General features: G+C 37.7%; 2 protein-coding genes across 2 annotated transcripts in view; both read left to right on the forward strand.

The window, feature by feature from the left end:
- LOC138007488 (ubiquitin-conjugating enzyme E2-17 kDa) overlaps positions 1 to 6649 on the forward strand; it is a 7576-nt gene extending 927 nt beyond the window's left edge. Inside the window, exons 5-6 of the mRNA XM_068854441.1 lie at positions 4745 to 4850; positions 5613 to 6649. Of these exons, the coding sequence (XP_068710542.1) occupies positions 4745 to 4850; positions 5613 to 5752 (246 nt within the window). The 3' untranslated portion in view covers positions 5753 to 6649. The remainder of the gene's footprint in view (positions 1 to 4744; positions 4851 to 5612) is intronic.
- A 2080-nt stretch (positions 6650 to 8729) lies between these two features.
- On the forward strand, positions 8730 to 21889 carry LOC138007489 (NAD-dependent protein deacetylase sirtuin-1-like). The gene is made up of 12 exons (XM_068854442.1): positions 8730 to 9078; positions 10037 to 10122; positions 11745 to 11900; positions 12743 to 12895; positions 14285 to 14432; positions 15139 to 15218; positions 15428 to 15488; positions 15960 to 16027; positions 16540 to 16600; positions 17195 to 17463; positions 19372 to 19585; positions 20115 to 21889. Exons 1-12 carry the CDS (start codon positions 8766 to 8768, stop codon positions 20825 to 20827), a joined length of 2322 nt encoding a protein of 773 aa, XP_068710543.1. The 5' UTR covers positions 8730 to 8765; the 3' UTR covers positions 20828 to 21889.
- Positions 21890 to 22500: the final 611 nt, after the last annotated feature.

Consider the following 22500-nt stretch of genomic DNA (forward strand, 5'->3'; position numbering starts at 1 on the left):
ACGGTAGAGTTCGCGAGATGCGGAAAATCCCAAGAAAGCGTCACGTACCTTTCTACTGTTCTTCCGGTACTCGCGAGATCTCATTCTTTTTTAAATTTTAGTTTGTGTGATTCAGCTGTCCCACAAACCTTGTGTTGATGCCTCACCAAACTTGAGGATTTTTCCTTGTTTTAATTTGCCAATGGGCACAAAACGAGCAATTTGTGGTTACAAGTAGACGTCCAACAGACTTCTATACACACGCGTTTGTACGAATTTGTTGTACATGCTTCGTGGCCTCTTCCACTGATTTGCAATTTCGCATCCTTGAATAAGATTAGAATTGGTTTATCAGTGGGGTTGAAGCCATAGAAAGTGTAACTTTAGAAACTGATTACTTCATCGTTGTTTCTTTTTGAACTCTTACGTGAAAACGATCTTTTCAATTTCACGGAGAGGTGAACTCCCCTCTTAACAAGCTTTCATCTTGGGTTTTTCTTTGTAAAAGTGCTTCTTTAATTTGTTTCTGTACTTGGAACCTGTCCTTGAATCATGGACATCATCGATACTAAAGGGCTTTTGGCTATAAGTTGATCCTAATTTATGATCCATATTTCTAGGATTTAATTAGTACTTATGCATCCACTGGAGTTGACTAGTCTTATTAACAAGTAATTGATCACGTTCTATTTCTCGACCAATGAAGAAGTACTTACGTTTGTTAGGGAAACATCAATTCTGAGCCTATCTACGTGTAATTTATTTTTTAGCTTGTTATTTGTCATGCAATCTTAAGAATATATGCTTTTGGAGCAGAGGCTGAATGTCCTATTTATTGCAATTTTAGCCTGAAAATATTCTCAAGATGCTCTTAAAGTTAGGTGATTTAGTATTTTAGCAAATCAATGTTGTTGTGACCAGGAAATCATAAAAGGGGATTGCCCGCTGTGATGTGGTCTCAGGTTGCCTGTAAATGCCACTTGAGAAAGGGGTGATTGCCAGCTGAATTTTGGCCATTGATTAAAGCGACTGAGAATATCGCAAATTATTCTCTACAAAGTTTAAAAGTAATTTGATGTGTTCACTTAATGGAATATCTGTCAGTATGTAGAATTATCACTAGAATTTATCGATACTGGAAGTACTGTTGTACATGTATTCTCTCTCCCTTTATTCGCTATCTTGAACAATGCCAGGTGTTGCGAGACACTAGGAACAATCTTCTTACTGGGTCCCTTTGATGCTCAGAGCAGGAACTAAGACAACCTTAACTGGAATGAATTTATTCTTAGCTACATCCCTGTACACGACTTTCTGTTGCTGCAAAGAATGTGTTACCCCAACAAGCCTTTGCCCAAGTTGCCTCTGCATTTATTTAACCTGTATTTAGAGTACTTATTAAAAGAGACACGAGCAAAATATAATGTTTTCAGTATGTCAACAATTGTGTTGAATCTCAGCCTCGACATTTTTATGGAAAGGAATTTAGCTAAGTTATATGAAGAAAATAATGTCACTGATTGGATCAAAACTGGGAGCAGAATCTTTGTAACTTGCTTTGATTTTCCCATCCAAAATCAGGGCTCAAAATACAACAAAAACAGTCACAATTTTGTGAGAAGATTCGAAAATTTAGTCACAATTTCACAAATTTTAGTTGCAAAGTTGTTGTGCTGTATTGTGTTGCCAGCGGTGTAACAAAGTAAAATATGAGCTTGCAGTACTTGTGAAGAGAAATGGCTGAAAATGGCAAATGAACGTTCCTATAACATCACAACTAAATTAGGTTACAACTGTGCCCCATGTCTTCAGTTGAAAGAAAATTAATGGCAAGAAGCAAAATAATTATTTAGTTTAGCAAAGGTAGTGGCAAACTGGCAACTGCTAACCCTTTTGTTTGGAAAGAACGAAGGTGAAAATAAGTTGCAAATTTATGACTACTCTAGATATTTTATTTGCAAAGGGATAAAATTCAGTCACAAAAGTGACTGTATTGGTTGCAATTTCAAGCCCTGGAAATAAACAGTAGAGCAGTTATTGGGTATTACGGTTTCTCTTGCATAGAATGCACACAACATGTATGATTCAGCAAGGTATAATCCTCAGTTGCAAAGTGATTTTTTAATTTGAGGTGCTTTTCCTTTGCTTCCTGTCAAAATTTGATAAGTTTTCAAAAACATTCAAGTATCTTTTCACATAGGGTGTGCACAATTCTGTTTAAATTGAGATTTGCTAAAATTAAGTACCTGCAACTGCAAAATACATGGCTGCTTTCATAACTGCAATTATGATCTAATGGTCTGAAGATTTCAATTCTCACTGCAACCATGCATGCACAGTCATGAATGGGTTGATGCTAATCTGGTTTTGAAGAATAGTGAATGTAACTTACAAAGTTAGAATTAAAGACAGTCCTTTCAAACTGCTTCTTGTGACTCTTTTGAAGGCAAGGTCTCACTTAATTATTTTGTTATCCTCCTATACGAGCCTTTCAAAAGATTTTTTTTTTTAGCCACAATGTAAAAGTTGCTCAAAACCTTTGAGGCTGTCATATTTTTTTCTAGACCTAAGGATCCTATACTGCAGGAAAAATGCACTGACTTTTCTACATAGGACAATGATTGTGAAAACACATAAATATCAGGCAAACCTAATTCCAGTGTCATATGCCAAAAAGGCAGCTTTTCTTTTCAAAAAGGAACTTCACTTTTTCAGAACATGCTTGCCAAGCCAACCATGCAATTGCATGGGATAGTTAGAAAATTATCACCACTAACCAGCAGTGCTACTTTTGTTTGGAAGCTGGCATTTAAGCATATTTGCAACTCATTGAAACCTGCAGTGAGAATAAAATGAGTGAAAAAATAGTCTTTTGAAAAAAATTGTATAGGTAATCTCATGGGGCTGAGTACAATTAAGAATTAATATCACACATTTTGTCAGAAGTTGCAGGAATTGCCATAGTTGCAACCTCTCAAAATACAAGTGATATTAATCCTTGATTTTACAAGGAAACTTGTGATTACCTATTCATAATATAAGGGCAGAGTTTTCTTTTATTATATATTTATTATTTATTTATTTATTATTATAATTACCAGTATTAATGGAAAATGCCCTCTGTTTCAGCCAATCAGTATTCAGTAATAGGCCATGTTTGGGTTCATCTCTGCCTCTTCTTCAAAGGGAATCTAATTGTGAAGTTTTATCATGAAAATTAGTTTTCATTCTTATGTAAAGTAGAACTAATAACCATCGCAAAAACTTTGCACTTAGATTCGCTTTGAAGAGGAGGAAGATGTGAACTCAGAAATGGTCTATTTTGCCTGCTGTGTTATAAAAATTATTTGCTTTATTTATACCATTCAAGTGGGGTGGGGGATAACAAGGTTAAAAGGGGTCTCAATCACCCCTATGAAGACACTAGCACAAGTGTTGAAGTATTGAGTGTTGAATTGTAAGTTTGGAAATTGCATTCAATGTTCAAAACAGGGCAGCGTCAGAGGTTGCTGTTGTTGTCTCACCAGTTTCCTCATTTTGATTGTTTTTCTATCATCCCTCCAAAACATAAAGCATTAAGTTTAGCGTTGGTTTTTGTTTTTTTTTTTGTATTACTTGCATTAGCTAATTTAAAAAAAGAGGTTCTTTTTTGTGTAGAAAATAGATTCTTGAGTCAACATTCCTGATCTTTGCCTTTCTCTTTCTTAAACCCAAATGAAGTCGTTTTGGTTAGATCTTCAGCAGTTCAAAAATCACTTTAAGTCAGTTTTATCAGAGTTCAAAAATTATTTTAAGACTCAAATCTTTTGCTTCTGAGGGGGTTCCATTAATAAGCAAAATCATCTGGTATTACACAGTGTAACATCTAGAGAAGAGCCATTTTTAGAGGCAAAATGGTAAAAGGGGACATACAATTATTTCGAGTGGACTGAGATGTTGTTAAACTCTTTTGCTACCTTTTTTGGGGGGGAGATCAAGAAGGAGGCTGAATAGCTGGGTAAGGTAATATAGTTTAATATAAAAATGAGGTCTGATCTGGTGCTAGGTTGCTACTAGCTACACTGTACTTGAAAAATCCAAGGGGAAATGATGATATGTATGTTATCTTATACATTAGTAATCTCCTTACTTAAGCAAATTATTTGGTATCTGTCTCTTTACATGCATAAGGCATGGACAACCTAGTAGTTGGTTGACATGTTGATCTCAAACTCAGTCAGGATTTACGTATTTATGTTCGTGCAGAAACTTTCATTTATTTCACCCATTGATCCCTGGGGGTTCCCCATTGACGAGTAAAATCGTCTGCCGTTAGACAATAAAATACTAAGTATGGCCAGTTTAGGGGTGAAAGGGTTACTGGGACATTAGTGATGAAACCCATTGACTGCTGGGGGTTCCCCATTGACGAGTAAAATCGTCTGGCGTTAGACAGAGTGAAATACTAATTATGGCTGGTTTAGGCTGGTTCAGGGGTGAATGGGTTAATTTAAAATCATTTATTATGAATTTGAGGATGCCAACCTAGTAGCCTGTTGTACATTTCATTCATTTTAGTCAAATTATACCACTTTACCCAGTTATTGAAGAAGCCCAAGAGAACGTGACAGCTTTTCAGGAAAAGGTTTCCTGGCTCGCAGGATACAGTTGATGGAAAAGACAGCATAATCTACTGTCTCTAGGATGATTAAAAAAAGTGAAAACTTATTAATGTGTGGTGCATGTACTGCATGCTAAGTGCTCAAACTATTTTGTTTATTTGCAGGTGTCTTTTACTACTAAAATATATCACCCTAACATTAACAGTAATGGCAGTATTTGTCTTGACATCTTGAGGTCGCAGTGGAGTCCTGCTCTTACCATCTCTAAGGGTGAGGTTTAGACCTACAGACTAGAAATATTGAATAAAAAGTGCACTATTCATTAAGCATCTTCTATAGGAACAAGCGTAGCATGCAGCTATTTTTGATCCTCGGTGACTTCAATGTCTGTTTTGACTTTCCTCTGATCTGTGCAGCTGTAGCCTCAAATACCCGTAAAACGGAGCACTGACAGAGAGTGGAGGCGTAAAAGGTGCACTGTTGGCTTCCATTGATATGAGCCTTAGAGCTCACAGAACTAGCAACTTTAAATAAAGTGACTTTACCTTTTCTTTGCAACTACAGTATCATTTCCTTGGAAGTTTTGTAATTGTTAGCTGTGGAACTTGATTTCCACTCCTTGTTGGAGTCAACTTGACAGTCATAGTGTTCTCTAAAGTGTTCTATTCTGCTCTGCCAACCATGATGCAAAGTTCAATGTACAGTATCACTGAATTATCTCCATTGTCCATTGTAGAAAAGCTCATTGTTAAAATAGGAATTGGATACTTTGATACTGATATTTGGCTGCTTTTCTGTATTAAGCATACATGTTTGTGTGCACTATTACTGTAAATGTTCAGATCTCCATGTTGCTTTTTGTGTGCATTGTTTCAGTGAAAGGGCACTTAAAAGTGCTGTAAGTACTGTACTTAAGAGTAACCTTGTCTGGTTGAATTGCTGTGAGGTTTGCTTGTTTCAGTTCTCTTTTGGGTCTTGTCTAATGCTGGCCCTTATTACTACAATGACACTAATGTTTTGTTTTCATTGCAGTTCTCTTGTCAATATGTTCCTTGCTAACTGATCCAAATCCTGATGATCCCTTGGTGCCTGATATAGCACGTATATACAAGACGGACAGACAAAAATATAGTGAAACTGCAAAGGAGTGGACTCGGAAATATGCAATGTGAACTTAAACTGAGGATAAAACATGTAGAACTTTTGTTTGTGTCTGGCAGGACTGTAGTTGTGCTGCTCTTTAAGACTGGTTAAGGCTATTTTGACTGTTCCCCCTCCTGAGACTCACAGCTGACTACTGTGCTCAAGTGATTGTATGGTAGTAATCCGATTTGTGACAATTTATGGTTTTGTATTACTTAGTGCTATGTGACAACTGCATTAATGAAGATTTGAAAGGGCACACATTGTAATAACATAGATTTCATTGTTTTGTTACTATTTTGCTGTTTAATAGTTGAGCAAGTGCCTGTGAAGGGAAGTCAACTCTTGGTTAATGTAGTTTTGAATGTGATGTACATGTATTGCCTGTGGTATTTGTTATGGTGTTTCTTGTGTTCTTGTACATATACACATCAACTGCAGTGATTGTTAATAAAATTGGTAATTTCAACCTCATTTTCAACATGCAAAGTCTCCTTAATCTTTTTTCCTTTATGATGTAGCTGTTGAAATGAAATAATTCTGTTTTCTTTCTAATATCACACAATCTAACTACCATACCCCTCTAAGGAGAAATTAGATGTTGATGTTAGTTGAGGTTGAAAGGGTGCAAACCTCCTTTTTTACAGTTGTACTATCACAGTTTTGTATTAGTTATCCAGATGCCTTGTCACCCACTGGAGGCATTCATCTTGTGTCAAAAGTACATGGATTTAGCAGTATAGTTAGTAGCTGCCAGTTGATAAGTCAAATACCAAATTGGAGGAAAACCATCACTCTTCTGTTTTATTATAGTAATAATTGTGACTTAAAGCAAAAGCAATTCATGTAAGCTTGGGCAATTACTAAATTGTCTTTTTGTCACCTGAAGTCTTGAATAAACAGATAATTTAGCAATTGGCACAGTACCCTGTCTTGTATGTGTATTTTTATCTCCCTCAATCTGTTCCTGCAATATGCACATTGGACTGTGGGACAATGCTCGGTGCTTTCCAAAGTCACAGAAAGCAGGTTGTCTTATGATAGGGAGGTTCTGGAATACATGTACCTGTGTTGAAGATGATTATTATCATTGTAACAAAGTGAGATATTAAAAACAAATTGCGATTTTGAGACGGCAATACCACATTATATTGACGGCGTTGGGAGAAAATATATTCCGTATTGGGCTCTGTCGCAAAAGAAGTTTTGTATCGTGATCCATCATTTATAAGGATAAATAAAACTGTAAACTAATCAACCCGCGTCTGATCGAAATTTCAATTCTTTCTACCTTCGAAGCGTATTTGTTTGCGTACGTCAGTAACCCAATTCAGTGCAACAACGTCAATTTCAACATTAGAACCAATCACAGGTCGCAAAAGTGAGACTGCAATACCACGAAATATTGACGGCTCGCGCATAGGCAAAACTATAAGAAGGTCGTGATACTAACAAAAATAACTAAGGGTGAAGGTGCAAACCCAAAAAAAAAAAGATAAATTAAATTCCCAGGTCAAACATCTTAATTTATCCCTTTTATACTAATTAGTCTCTTTTTCTTTCTGTTTTTGGGGGTTTGTGGCTTCATCCTTAATTGTTCTCTTTAATGTCTCACTTTGTTATACTATTAATAATATTGACTATTATTGTAGTGACAATGATAATCACTTTATCAAATGTTTGGGCCTACTTAGCCAAAACACAAAAACTGTACTTCCTATTAATGAACTAATGGGGATCTGCCTCTGGATGGGGTCGCATATTCACGACTGGATTGCCTATAATGGGGTTGCATTTTCAACAGACTTCTCGACAGAGTTACTAGAATGGGTACGCAAATTGTCGCGATTCTGGGGGTAAGAAAATTCTGGCTAGTGGGATTTAAAAATGGAAAACTTTGCGGTAAAAAAAGTTGTTATAGAAAGAACTGCAGCGCTGTTGATTTATTATTCACTAGTTGCATTACATTCCGCTTTGAAATTGGATTACATTCAGTTTTGAAATTACAATAATTGTAATTTCAAAATGGAATGTAATGCAACTAGCAAATAAATCAACAGCACTGCAGTTCTTTCCATAATGTTTTTTTTTCATTTGTTGAAAGGCTTTATGTAAGGCTTATGCATAAACAGAAAGGGACTAACCTGGGGTTGCTAAAATTACATTAACCAAAAGTGACTAAGATGGGGTCTACAATTGTCCATAAATAGACTATAAAGGTGTAGGGGTTCTGAGAGGCCAGTGGTACATGCCCAGTGAAAATTGACCCAAGTTACCCCGCACCCCAGGGACTATTTTTTGCAGTGACTATGATTGAAATTAAAGGAAGCCGATTAAATGAAGAGCTGGGTTTTGACAAGAAAGGAAAATGGGGGGATGTACCGAGAAAGAATCTCTGAGAAGTCGAGTAGGGTACCAATGAACTCAAGCCACATTGTGAAAACGTACGTCATGAGAAACAGTGAAAGGTGAGCGCTCTCACCATGGCACCACTACACCAAGCGTAGCTGATATTTTTACCCAAGGCTTTCTTAATGTTGAGTGGGGGAGGGGGCTTGTGGACTATCTATAACTTACAGAATTTGAAAATAATTCCATAACTTCAAACGTTTTTAAATATTAACTCCAAAGTCAGACTTTTTCACTTTTTTAAACACTGCCTAACCCTACCTCAAGGTAAGGAGGTAATTTTGCCCGTTGGTAGTGAAATTGACCTCTGGGAACTAAATGAATGTCGAAATCAAGAAAAGTATCCCAAATTCAGCAATGAAACGAAGTACTGCCCTTTGTGCCACACCCCATCCAACCTACCCCCCTCCAATCTTGCCCCAGTTAAAAGACACCAAAGATAGGTATTTTGCTATTGTAACAGCTACCTTATGATTGTCATCATATTTGTAATTTAGCATGGATTATATGCCAACATTTTGGCCCTATGACATTGAAGTGACTGAACGTACCCAGCTCATCGCGAGAGCTTGGGTCGAGAAGAAAAGCAGTTCCGTGAGGACCAAGGAACCTGAAACTAGACACGAATCCAAGATGGCGGATCACGAAGAGCTTGAATTCACCACCACAAAACGAGCTCGCTGGTCATCAGAGAGTTCTTGTGAGCAAAATCATGGCTCTAGCGATTGTAATAGCACCGAAGAGACCAAAGATAGCTTCCTTTTGGGTTTATTCGGATCAGATCCAAGCGTCTCATTCGAAAACATATCGTCGGCAACGACATCACGTGAACAATATGGCGGCCTAACATCACACGAAAGACTCGAAAGTGACGACTTTCCCACCTGTTTCAGTGTAGAGGATGACGTAGACAATCTAGATGAACACCACTTTCAGCCAATAGCAGGTACCTAGAACTTTCGCATCCTTGAATTATCTGAAAAATAGATATTTCAGAAGTATTTGTGTCCGCCATTTTGTTTTTGTTTGTTTAAGTGTGAATTGCGATGTATTCATCACCATCAGTTATACAAAATTGGCATTGTTTGCCTACATTTTATTTTTGCGAGAAGGTTTTGAAAGTTGTTCTCTTGGTAACCAAAAATGATCAAACATGAAAATGTGTAATTATAAGCTTTCTTTGATATGCAAACCAATTACCACCCCACCCCACATGGGGTTACATTTTTCTGGGCATGTAAGCCCCATAGCATTGTTCTTTAACTAGAGAAGTGTGCTGCATATTTGCCATGGATTTTTTGTGTTCTGATATGCATTTTTTGAAACGCCTTGGTCCTGTTTTGTTCCAAAATTTAATATTATGGAACAAAATAATTTATTGAAGGTGTTTTTGAAGAATGACTGCTAGACATATTTCTTATCAGTTAGAAACAAAAACTAGTGATATTTTGAGGACCATTTAGAAGGTTCTGGCAAAAAGAGATATTAAACGGAAAGAGTACATGTACCTGGATAAAAATTAATTTTTTCCAAAATATAGTACCGGGTAGTTTGTTTTTTACTTTCCTTTGTTTCAGATTATGGTAATGTGTTTAAGACAAAGGAAATTGAAATACAAACTATCCTGAAATTTTTAATAACCAAGGAAAATTTTGACTACAACAGATACAACTGAAAATAAATGAAAAAATCATAATGATTTAAGGATATTGGAAAAGGTAAATGTGGAATATTAAATGATTTTTTCCCAAGTTTTCAATAATTACTGTTGCAGAATATTCAGGAGAAAACAGTCAATATAAAAGAATGTAACATCATGAAAACCTCTTTTCAACTAAAACTGCAATATTATCATGATGCATGCAATTTTTGTACTGCTGCTACTGGTACTTTACAACATGTAGGTCCAATGGGATGGATTCAGAGGCAGATGAGTCTTGGAATTAATCCTGAAGATATTTTGGCTTACATGGTTCCCCATGCACAAGTGGTGAGAGAAAACATCAAGGATTTATATGTTTATAAATTAACTTTATTGGCTTGGCATTTTGTTATCTTAATGACAACAATGAGGTACTGTAACAGTATCACTGTTATTTTGGGCCTTGATGTCATTTTAATTATTTATAGCATCCTTGGCTAAAGACCTTGCTTTCATGACCAATGGGTCATAAAATTTATTCCTAAGTACTTACATTTCTAGTAAATTTTATGATATATTCCCTGACTATGGAAAAAGGCAAGGTTGGGGTTTTTGAAGTGTTGAAAGGAGCCACAGGCAGCCCAAGCTCGGTATACGATTTATAGCCTTTGTATGCTTATAAATTTTAAACGCTACAATAAGCTGTAAATGTAGAAATAAACTTTTCTTACCTTTACGTACAGTTGTCCTCGTCTTTTCTGTGCAATCGGAGGGCAAACTGTGTCTGTTTTAGACGGGTTTGTGGCTTACGAATTTTTATGATGTCGTTAGTTGTCATTTCCCCTCATAAAGACAAGAAAGGCTGGTGACTCGCGGTGATCTTGTCCCACAAATTGCTCTCCCATCACAAAGCAACGGTGCAAATCACCATAAAAACACCACAACCATAAGGCCAGATAAATTTCACATCATATCAACTCCACTCTGGGACCACACAGCAATTTTTGGCCAATAAATTCCAAATAATGTTCGGCTTTCTATAATCTTCTCTTGTGCTCGGCTAGATATGTGGCTGTGGCCATTGTAGCTTGATGGCAATCTTATTACATTCTGCACTCTCATTGGCCAAATGTTTCAAATTGTCCAAGGAGAGTGCAGAATGTAATGCAATCACCATCAAGCTGTAATGGCTGTAGCCACACATCTAGCCGAATGCATGGGAAGATTATAGAAAGCCGAACATTTTTTGGAATTTATCAGCCAAAAATCACTGTGTGGTCCCAGAGTGGAGTTGATATGATGCGAAATTTATCTGGCCTTATGGTTGTGGTGTTTTTATGGCGTAGTCCCACAGTGGAGTTGATATGATAGGAAATTTATCTGGCCTTAAGGATGTGATGTTTTTATGGAGATCCGCACCGTTGCTTTGTGATGTGAGAGCAATTTGTGGGATGAGATGGCCGCGAGTCATCAGCCTTTCTTCTCTTTATGAGGGGAAATGATACAATGTAACTAACGGCATCGTAAAAATTCGTAAGCCGCAAACCCGTCTAAAACGGACACAGTTTGCCCTCCGATTGCACAGAAAAGACGAGGACAACTGTACGTAGAGGTAAGTGAAGGTTGTTTCTAATATATAAATAATTATTTACAGCTTATTGTAGCATTTATAAGCTCAAAGTTAATTTTCCCATACAAAGGCTATAAATCGTATAGCGAGCTTGGGCTGCCTGTGAAAGAAGCAAGCTCATTTTGTAGGGTTGTCTAAAGATTTGACGTAGGAGAGAAATGTAACCAAGTACATGTAGATATATATACAGTATGTATAAGTTCAAATTTGTTGTGGCCAGGAGAAGTTCCAAAACTGCAAATTCAAAGTAACCAGTGACCTTTTTTTGAAGGTTAGCTGAGTGCAGCTAGATGTGGAAGTCAGTTTGTTAACTAAAAAATTCTTTCTTCTTGTTCCATAGCCCTCTAGCATAGACAAAACAACCTTGTGGAAAATCATTATCGATATTCTAACAGAGCCCCATCCAAGACAAAAGCTGGATCACATCAACTCCCTGGATGATGTAGTGGAGCTTCTCCAAGGATCCAAGAACATTGTTGTGTTAACAGGAGCTGGGGTAGCTACTTCCTCCTTGGTCAATGTTGTAGGACTTCTTACAAGCAAAATTTATAATGATTGTTGTGCTATGATTTCATAAGAGTTGTTTAAGTTTGATAACAAATAATTTTTGTAGAGAGGATTTGGGTACCTTTGATGATCAGGAGAGGGAATTGTACTTTCCAGTATTGTTGTAAATTAAGACAAATTTTTTGGACAGGAGAGGGTTTTTTTTAATGAAATAATTATGCTCACTATACAGGGGCACCCAATGAGCCATTGTTTTCAAAATTCATCAAAATATATCTTGGCCATAAAATAAACTAAAACTTAGCCTTTTTGGAACAATTTCTGTACCTGCTGGGAAATTTTAATGTTCCACACTCCCAGCAGAAACAGACCAGAAATACTATTTGCCAGCAGGGCCAGGAAGTTTCCCAACCAGGAAGCATAATACATTGTAACAACATTTGAGTGGATTATACATTAGATGGCCGTGGCTATAGGCCTTGGGTTGGATGTGGGGGGGGGGAAGGGAAGGGAAGGGAAGAAGTGAAGGGAACATTGAATACAAAACAACAAAAATACTTATCCTGGGAGAGGTGGGAGTGCGAGCAGATTGGCAACATATTCCCAGCACAACCAAAATCGTGTTCCAAGCAACTTCCAGATACTTCTTTTTCCAGCCAGCAAATGCAAACCTGCAGAACACCTTCCTTGAGTGCCCCAGACTATACATTAATAAGAATATTGAAAACTTGTACAATGTACATTGTTAACTTAATTATTCAAACCCACCTTATTTCTGAATTTTTCATTGCTTCAATGAAATCTATTTTAATTGTATGTATTGCATTGCAGGTGTCGGTATCTTGTGGTATTCCAGACTTCCGATCTCGTGATGGTGTTTATGCAAAATTAAGCGTGGAATACCCAGATCTTCCAGATCCTCAGGCCATGTTTGATATTGAATACTTTTGTCAGAATCCACGACCATTCTTCAAGTTTGCAAAGGTATCATATGTGATTAATCATTCGTTGGAGCAAAATTTGGGGGAGGTGGGGGGGGGGGGAGGGGTGCACTGTTAGCTGTGTGCTCAACTAGGCTGTTTTCAGGTTGGGACTGTATCCTTCTCATGAGCTCGTCTTTTTTTTCTGCAATAATTTTTGGGGTTCTCAGTGAGTTGTGGCCATTGAGATTCCAACAGAAGAACAAATTAGTCAGTGATCTAAAAAATACTTTGAACGAGATTGCCCCTTTTCCTGCCATCAAAACCCATATTTATAAACTAAAAAAAATGTATAACATTATTATTAAACGCCCATGTGCACCCGAAAGACATTGTGCGCTTGTGTTGTTGTTTTGAAATACTAGTTCCAGCATTTTGATTGGGTACTCTCTGGTGATTTCCCATCTGTTGGAAATTCAATGTGATGCGCAATGTCATTTGGGTGAACATGGGCCATTAACCCATTCACCCCATTGATGAGTAAAATCGTCTGACGTTAGACAGAGTTAAATCTGTAGTCTCACTCTCAGGAGGCAAAGGGTTAATATTGTTATTGTAACACTGACAATTTTTTTGTCACCTGACATTAAGTTGTTGCTAAATTTAACCTTTACGTGAAGCAGCTGAGAGATAAGTGGACTTGTCGCGGATTCCACTTTTGCATAATCTGAGATGCAGCTGTATGCAGCTAAACAGGATTTAACTTAGTTTCAAGACCTTAAAGGGGCTAGGTCACGCAATTTTAGGCAATTTCAGCACTGATCGAATGGTTATAGAATTATAACTAAAATATCAAAATAACTGTTCAAAACTATAGAAGAACTCTAACAAAACACAGGGAAGCCAGGAAGGGACATGGAAGGACAAAACTTGAGAGGATTGAAATGGATTGAATTTGGGTAAATTGGAAAAACGTTGGCCCACCTTTTTTCAAATTTATATCAGTCTGTATCAAAATGTCATTTACACAGCTGGGAAATCATTCTCAGTTGTTATGTGGCCGTGATTTTGCAAATGAAAGACCCTTACTCTGCCAATTTGACGTTTAGAGGTCATAATTAACAAAATTAAACAAAATTACCTAAAATAGTGTGACCTAGCCCCTTAAACATTAATATTTTGCTTCCAATTAAAGGACTTGACTCACACGAACAATTAGATCTGCCTGTTTTACTAACATAATAATCAGTCATAATCTGACATTTCATTCTTTTTCCAATGATCTCCAACATTTGTGATACATGTTTCTCCCTTTTTTTTTCATGGGGCAGCACTTCACATCCAATATGGACCCCTAGTTCTTTGGTATTGATCAGTTTTCAGGATTAATTTTGTCACAGACCGTGTTCATACTCATACTGTTTCTTGTCTGAATCATTTGCTTTCTCACTAGGAAATTTATCCAGGTCAGTTTCAGCCCTCTTTAAGTCACCAGTTCATCAAGAACTTGGAGTCTAAAGGTCAACTCTTGAAAAACTACTCACAAAACATTGACACCCTGGAACAAATTGCTGGCATAACAAGAGTCATCCAGTGTCATGGTAAGTCAGTGATAAAGTATAAGGAGGAGATTTGCTATGGTTGCTGTTATTTTAGAATTATACCTACACAGTACTATAGTAAATGAGCCATAGCTGTGAAGCTAATAAAAAAAATTATTATTATTGTATCTGAAAAATATTATTAAACAAAAATTATTATTCGCTGAAGGCAAGGTGAATATCATTGAGGTTTTTATTCGCTGATCAATATTCATGGAGCCTGTACAGTGTAAGTATAATATTATTACATACACCTGTACTATCAGGTGATTATTTGAAAAATGTGCATCTTCTTTAAAACAATTAATTTCTTGATCTGTCACCACAACAAAACGGCTTGCATCCATTTTGAAAAGAACACTTACTACATGTACATGTAGGTGATTATCGCGTAATAATCACCTCAATTGCAACCAATCAGTGCAGAGAATTTGCAATAATAACCAACATGTATGTAATTGTACTAATGTGGAATAAAGCTAGTTGCAAATTACATGTACATTGTTAACCACTGATTATTTGCCAAATTGGTTTACAGGAAACTTTGTTCGTGTAAGCACAGCCTGGAGCATGCTCATGAACTTGTCAGTAGACGCGAGGCAAGGGGCTTGCAAATAGAAGTACAATGTAACGCTACAAAATATAAAAATAACTGCTTCATCCCAGTCAAACCTTTAATGTCTTTGCTCCTTTTGTCATTTTTCAGGTTCTTTTTCCACTGCCTCGTGTACAAATTGCAAACACCAAGTGTCCTGTGAAGCCATTAGGGAAGACATATTTCGGCAGGTTGGTTTGTGAATGGATACTGTGCTTAATACTAATAATGGTTATCCATGTAATTTTATCCAATGTCTTTGAGAAAACCTGGTTTACTATAGGCCACTTTTGGACAAACTTATGATGTATCCAAGAGAGGTTTAAAAATGAAAATAATTAATTTTGGATCACTGTGACTGTTATTATTATTCATCTATTTTAAATGTGTTTTTATGCAGATCATACCACTCTGTCCAAAGTGTCCACAAGATGGCAGCTGTTTTGCAATCATGAAACCTGGTATGGTGTCTTCCAGTACTGTACATGTACATGTATCTTTATCAATATCATGATGTCATTGTCTTTTCAAAGCTGATATATAATGGCTCATCAATCTTTTCTAAATGAATACAACTATGCATGGGATTTATAAGTTTTCAAAACTCAGTTGTATGTAATTTATTTCTTGGGACAGGCGAGATGATCAAGCTCCATGTTTTTGTCTAACAGACGTTTATAAATTAATGCAACAAAGTGTACAGTCATGTATTTTTCTTTGTGGTGAAAATTTGTGTCAATTTGTGGTGCTAAGGACATTTTGTTGTGATGTAAACTTTGATTCATGCAGTCAAACAATACAATCATGTATTATTAGTTCTGTTCAACTTTTCCTTGTTATAGGTATTTGTAATAATAATTAGAAATTAATTATTGTGATTTAGATTGTTTTACATGTACATGTAAGCAGTCACTCTTTTACTATCGTTGTAGATATTGTGTTCTTTGGTGAAAGTCTTCCATCTGAGTTTTATCATAACCTAGACAATGATTCTGACAAGGTACAGACTGTAAATCATGTTGCTATATGTGTACATGTATCATTGTGCATATGATTTTATGATATCCCTTTACATGTGTGTATACATTCCCAAGTCCGTCAGGGACAAGTATAATCCTCAGATGGCATTAGCCAGAGCCAGAGCCAGAGTAAAACCTTAGGAAGCACTCATATTGCATCCAATATTTTATCTGTACAATTGTAGTTCAGTATTGAGTTGTTTGAATGCGCTAACAGGGGCTTAATGCAGGACAATCTGCAAGCCAACGAGTCATGGGAGTCTTGCATTTCCAGGCACCTATTTCAAATAGATTTAATAAACAGTATTTTAAGACTATTAAGGAACCCTTTTAAAACAGTTGCATTTCAGCTTTCAATAACTGTGTGACTCGCGTGTTGACTTGCAGGGCTCGCCATGCTGGCTCGCATGGCTTGCTCACTGTCCACACTCGCTTAATGTCAGCCAAACTGCATCTGATAAATAAAATTTCTTATTTTTCGTTGTTTATTTAGACTGATCTTCTGATAGTAATAGGATCTTCATTAAAAGTCAGGCCTGTCGCCTTGATCCCAAGTAAGTAGACATGCCATCCCTTCCACCCTTTTTTAGGCCATTAACCCACTGACTCTTGGGGGTTCCCCATTTATGAGTAAAATCGTCTGGCCTTAGGCAGAGTAAAATACTAAGTATGGCCGGTTTAGGTGTCAAAGGGTTAAGCCTATCTTCGTAGCCCTGAATTTCTTGTCATACTTCATAGATAAAAAAGAGGAAATTTTAGGTTGGCCATACTGTATTTTTTTATGTTTCCTATTGAGCAAGAAATAGAGATAGGCTAACCCAACAGAAATGCTTGTTATATGTGTACAGTGTCACATTCATACATGTAGCTGAGATCTCACATTCTGCAGCTAGCAGATTGTTGTGGGGTTTCCATATTCTTTATGAATTCCTTGAAAATGAACATATTTCAGTGTAAAGTTGGTCAGGAACACATGCATTTTAAACTTGAGGCTTTGAGTAGAATCCTGAGGTTAAATGGTAATGGAAGGCAACAAGGCTTTTTTCACTCCTGGGGGTTTTCCAATGAAGAAACTGACCAATCACAACAAGGAGAAACACTGCAATGAACTTATTCATTAGAGGGACATTTTGGTTTGTTTTTCCCAGGTCATATACCTCCCGAAGTCCCCCAAATTTTGATCAATAGAGAGCCACTCAGACACATGAGATTTGATGTGGAGTTACTCGGTGACTGTGATGTCATAATCTCGGAGTTGTGCCAGCGTTTGGGTGGGGACTGGAACACTTTGTTGGATGGGCGTCCTGAGATTCCTTGTTTGGAAAAGCGGCCTGTGACAGTGGAGGAACAGGGTGCTTTTGCAGTGGAAAATCCCAAGGTGAAAAGTGATGAGTTGGCAAGATACGGCAGTGATCAGGTTTGTATTACTCCAATGCAAATACTATGCATGAAAAACACCGATCTGTGGAATGGGCCCCGAACTACCGAGTCACTGCCCCGCCCACTTTCGTTAAACATTTTGATGAAATTCCTTTCCCACGGGCTTAACAACCGCAACAATAGAAAAAATTAATTGTAAACTGCGTAATAAGCAGTCCGGCTAAAGTCCCCCACAAAGTATTTTAAATTAGTCCTGAAAAGCCCTCTGGGGGAGAGACTAATAGCCTAACGATTGTTTTCAAAATTTATCTCTGTTTTCTTTGGCAATTGCAGAAAAACCTCCCAAGGAGAAACCTGTGGTGAAGTCTCCCCCTTTTCTGATAAATGTCAAGATTGTATAATCCTCATTCTCAAGTTGCCTCTGAGAGTATTTCCACTGTTATAGAGCCTTCCATATACACTCAGTTCTGCCAATACCTCTTAAGAATTTGAACTATTTACAAGCAAAAGTGGGCGAGGCAGAGACACGTAAATTCCCCCTCCCCCCCCCTCATTCCACAACTCGCTGGTTTTCGTAGTAACACAGTGACATCTGAAATAATAATTTTGTATGGTTTACAGTGAGACAATGTGAAATCTAAGTCTCCAAGCTAATAAATTTATAGTGGAAAAGCTAGAATCTGAGGAGTGAGAAAATTGGAGCAATGCAACCAAGTCAAGAGAGCATTTGACAATCATGTGCTCAGTAACCAGGCCTGTGAATAAAAGCAAGGATGGAGTTGACCATACTTTGATACAAACCTCATTGCTTTTCTTATGTAAATCTTGTTGTTGTAATGCTATTTACACAAGATTAAGGCAGTTAGGTTTGTATCAAAACAAGGTCTCACTTTTATTCAAAGGCCTGGTAACTGACCACAGAACTGTAAAATGGTGTAGATTGAGCTGACATGTTTTCTGAGTTTTGGCACTAGACTGTTGGTCTGTTGGTCTGTTGTTGTACTGTTGGTATGTGCAATACTGCCTTAATTTGTACTTAACCAATGAGTATGTACCTAAACTGTAAAGAAAACCATGGTTCTTGTCTATTCATCTGTAAGACAGTTAAACTTGTCTTGTTGGACAAGGTTAACCCATTGACTCCCAGGGGTGAAACTCCCCATTGACAAGTAAAATCGTCTGGCGTAGGACAGAGTAAAATACTCTGGCCCGTTCAGGCTGGTTTGGGTGTCAAAGGGTTGACTGTTGGACAGAAGGGAAGTCAGCCTGGTGTTCATGTACAAGTAGTGACCATGTTACCCCCACCTCCTACCATCTTGATAATGGACTGAGTGTCAGGTAATCCTGGCCTGATTCTTGGGTTTATCTCTGGGAAATCTGGTTTTCTTCCCTCGTCAAAATCAACTCCCAGCTAATTACATTCTTGCTGTATCATAGTGCAGTGGCATCTTGAAACATTTTATTATGTGCTTTTGAAGCTGATCTCATTATGTTAAAGCTTGCTGAGAAGGGTAACCTGCAGGACTAGTTTGTTTGATTTCATATAGGTGAAAGTACCTATGTTTTGGTTGTACTATTGTAATAATTATTGCATATCAAATTATAGTGCCTTTCTAACTAAGATACGTCATGTACAATGTAACTTCAGAAAACCGGTGGGTCTAAAACATGGGTCACTTGTTGCAGGGCATTATTTTACTTTTTGGAAAGTAACCCAAAACCCTCAATTTGGCTAACCGTAGGCCTAAACTTGGTTTTTACGCCTAGGGTTAGCCAAATTGAGGGTTTTGGGTTACTTTCCAAAAGGTAAAACAATGATGTGCAACGAGTGACCCATCAAAAGTGACTGTGTTTTAGACCCTGCCTCAGAATACTCTTCAGCAAATTTTTCTTTGGACTGGATTGTTAGCATTTAAAAGACTTAGCTAAGCTATTTTCTTCTCAGATGTCTGAAAGTGCACTCAGTACAGAAGCTAGTGCATCAAGCAGAACTAGCCCTTCACCAGACCCTTCAAGAAGTATTGTGGAAAGGTGCGTGACACTTGGTGAAAGCAGTGGTTGTGGAGAGACAGGTGACAACTCCTCACGGGACCAGCCGAGGGCTTTTGTTCATGACCAGGGGAATGAGAGTTTCATTGAGAACGAAACAGAAAGTGGAGGTATAAAACCTAGAAATAACTTTAAGATTGGCTTTTTTAGTCACAATCTGTGCATCAACATACATACAGTGTGTATGTACTGAATACATACAAGCTTTCTATTAGCTTGGATTTCAGGCTAGCCTAGTGGCTAATATCTTCGAGCAAATGACACTCAACAGAACAGAACAACAACAAAACAACTACCTTAAGAATCCCAACTGGCTGGAAGCAGACCAGTTGGCTATTTATAAGTGCAGCTCAACCAGTGACTACCAGGATCAAATTCAAATTGTGGTAAGAGCAGGTTTTGAATACAGGATCTCTGGATCTGAAGGCAATGAATGAGATTTTGTTTGGCATCTAACAACACTGTGGTTACATGGTAGATGTAACTGTCAAGAGCAGAGACCGTTAACTCTTTTAGTTTGTGAAAAACCCCAAACTTAAGAGGTATCTTCTGCCTACTTCCACTTGTGCTGCTCTTTACTTCATCTAGTTTCTCCGTAAAAATTAACGGTTTAAAACGCTTTTTCTCATCTGGTTTTAGATTCTCCCAAATTTCTTTTCTTGCCCCCGAGCCGTTACATTTTCTATGGAGCAGAGGTCATGGACTCTCCCCTCCCCTCCCCTCAAAGGAATGTACCAGGGTACCCTAACAGCAGCAGTGAGGAAAGTGACAGTGACAGTCTGGGAGAAATTGATGACAGTGAAGCCACTTCGTGTGACCAACTCTATGGTGTTTTTCAAGATCTGATGAGCCAGGAACGCAAAAGATTTGGGAGATGTGAACAAGATGGTTACAAACTATCTAATAGGCAAACCACAGAAAACAATCCAGGATTGGCTATAAACACTACTAGCAGTGAGAATAACAGTGATGATGGCTTTGGTGAAGGTGATGGAGATGTGGACAAATGGCTTGAACCTACAGGCAATAGTGAATCAACAAGTCAGGCCTTGTCTCTCATTCTTGGAGGGCTGAGCAACTACAGGTGTGGAAGCGAAGAAAATAGTCGACTATCTGGCTCAGATGACCCTGTCACTGTAGGCTCAAGTCTGACCAGTGACCTTGACTTCCCTTCAAGTAAAGAAGTGCTATTTGCTGATCGACCATTCAGTGCAATTACCATGGATACAGCATTAGTAAAGCAAGTTTTTCAGGGTCCAGAACATCAGGATCAGCTTGAAGAAGCAAGCAAAGGCAATGACGTTACCACCAGAGTGGGCAGTAATGCTGCCTCTGATTCTTTTCAGCTGTGATGTTCAAGGACATTAGAGTGTAATTTGATAATATAATCTTTTGCTGCCACCTTGTTACCTATTTTAATCCATTCACCCCTGAAGAGATCCCCATTGTGTGGCAATAGACAGAGTAAAATCTATAACTCTCTCTTTCAGGATTGGAATGGGTAGTGAGATAATTATTCTTGTTACCAGGTTCTCTCATCTTCCAACCCTTAATTTACTACTTGCACAATCCCATAATACACCTCTATTACCCCCCAAAACTTTTGCGTAACCATTGTTTGCAATTTCTCCTGGGACATGAAAATGCCCCAAGAGAAGTCGAAAACAATGTGTATGCAGGTTTTTGGGGGTAAAAGAGGTGTATTATGGGATTTGCACAAGTAGTGAATGGCAGAGCAACCCTGGTATTCGATTGCTATGGCCTGTATATTGCAAGGTGTATAGTGGTGTTGCAACTGTAATCAGATGAGAGAAAAAGGATTAAAATGTGCATAAGTACGTGGGCATGCGGTTAACGCTCTCTACCCCTTTTGTCTCTCACCCTTGAAAAGTTTGGCGCTTACGTTATGAAAATGCAGCACAGAACTTTCTTGCTAACAGTGTAAACACTCCCCCTTAGGTTGAACTGGGCTTTTGAGGAAATCAGGTTTGCTTTTTTGGGCTCTTTAGCAGGCTACAATATATTATTTGAAGTTGTCCATGGAGGCCTATTTGGGAAAAAGCCTCCAGATTTGCCCAAGTCAAGTTTCTGGAGGGTGTGACCCAAAGCTTTACAGAAGTGTGCATCTCTTAATTAAAGTAATGTTTGAAATTTTTTGTACAATACAGTGCAATTGATGTGTATTGCAGCAAATATTTATGCAAAAAGCCATTAAGTCGTATCCGAATAATCTGGATCTTTGCATAGCTATGGTATTGATTGTAAACAAGGGCAAGCCATAAATTATCATTTGTATATTAACTTACAATGTAAATACTCAAAACATTTATATGCTTCTTATTGTTGTCAAAGTGATTCCCTTTGGGGAAAGCCTCGCAAAGTAAATAAACCAACTTACCTTGTGACAGTAGAAATCTTCAATTTCAGTTGAATTCAAAAATGGTACAATCCGGTTTGTCATAACCTCCCAAAATAACCTACGCTGTAAGATATTGGCCACTGCTGGGAATTCCAAAGAAACCTTTGATGCTGAGTGAACTATACAATGTTCATTGCAAAAAATTAATGTAAATGTTGCTCTCAGGACAATTTTCCAGGAACTCCCTTATAATATAATCTCTGTGGATTTAGGTCTTCCCCACAGAAAACGAAAGAGTTTAATTTCAGATGTGGTGTGGATTCCAAGCTGCATTAATGGGCATTCTTTTGATACAGTGTATGGACAGGACAATCCAACTTGTACCAAACACTTGAGCATGCCCACTTTCCCAAGAAACTACCACTTGTAAAGGCTAAATTTATTTCAAGAGCCACAATTTAGGTGACAAGTCAAGTGTATGTAACTTCCTGTAGTATTTCTTTCTTCTACTCTTCATGCATGCATGAGGTGATAAAGATATTATTGTAACCAGGTACAAGAATTTTGAGAGTTAAGGAAAGTTACAGTTCACGCTTATGCTACTCTGGTTTGAGTAAATTAGAAAGTACTGATTCAAAGACCCACTGTTTTGACACTCAGGACTGA

The sequence above is a fragment of the Montipora foliosa genome, chromosome 6 (assembly GCF_036669935.1).
Source record: "Montipora foliosa isolate CH-2021 chromosome 6, ASM3666993v2, whole genome shotgun sequence".
Classification (NCBI taxonomy): Eukaryota; Metazoa; Cnidaria; class Anthozoa; order Scleractinia; family Acroporidae; genus Montipora; species Montipora foliosa.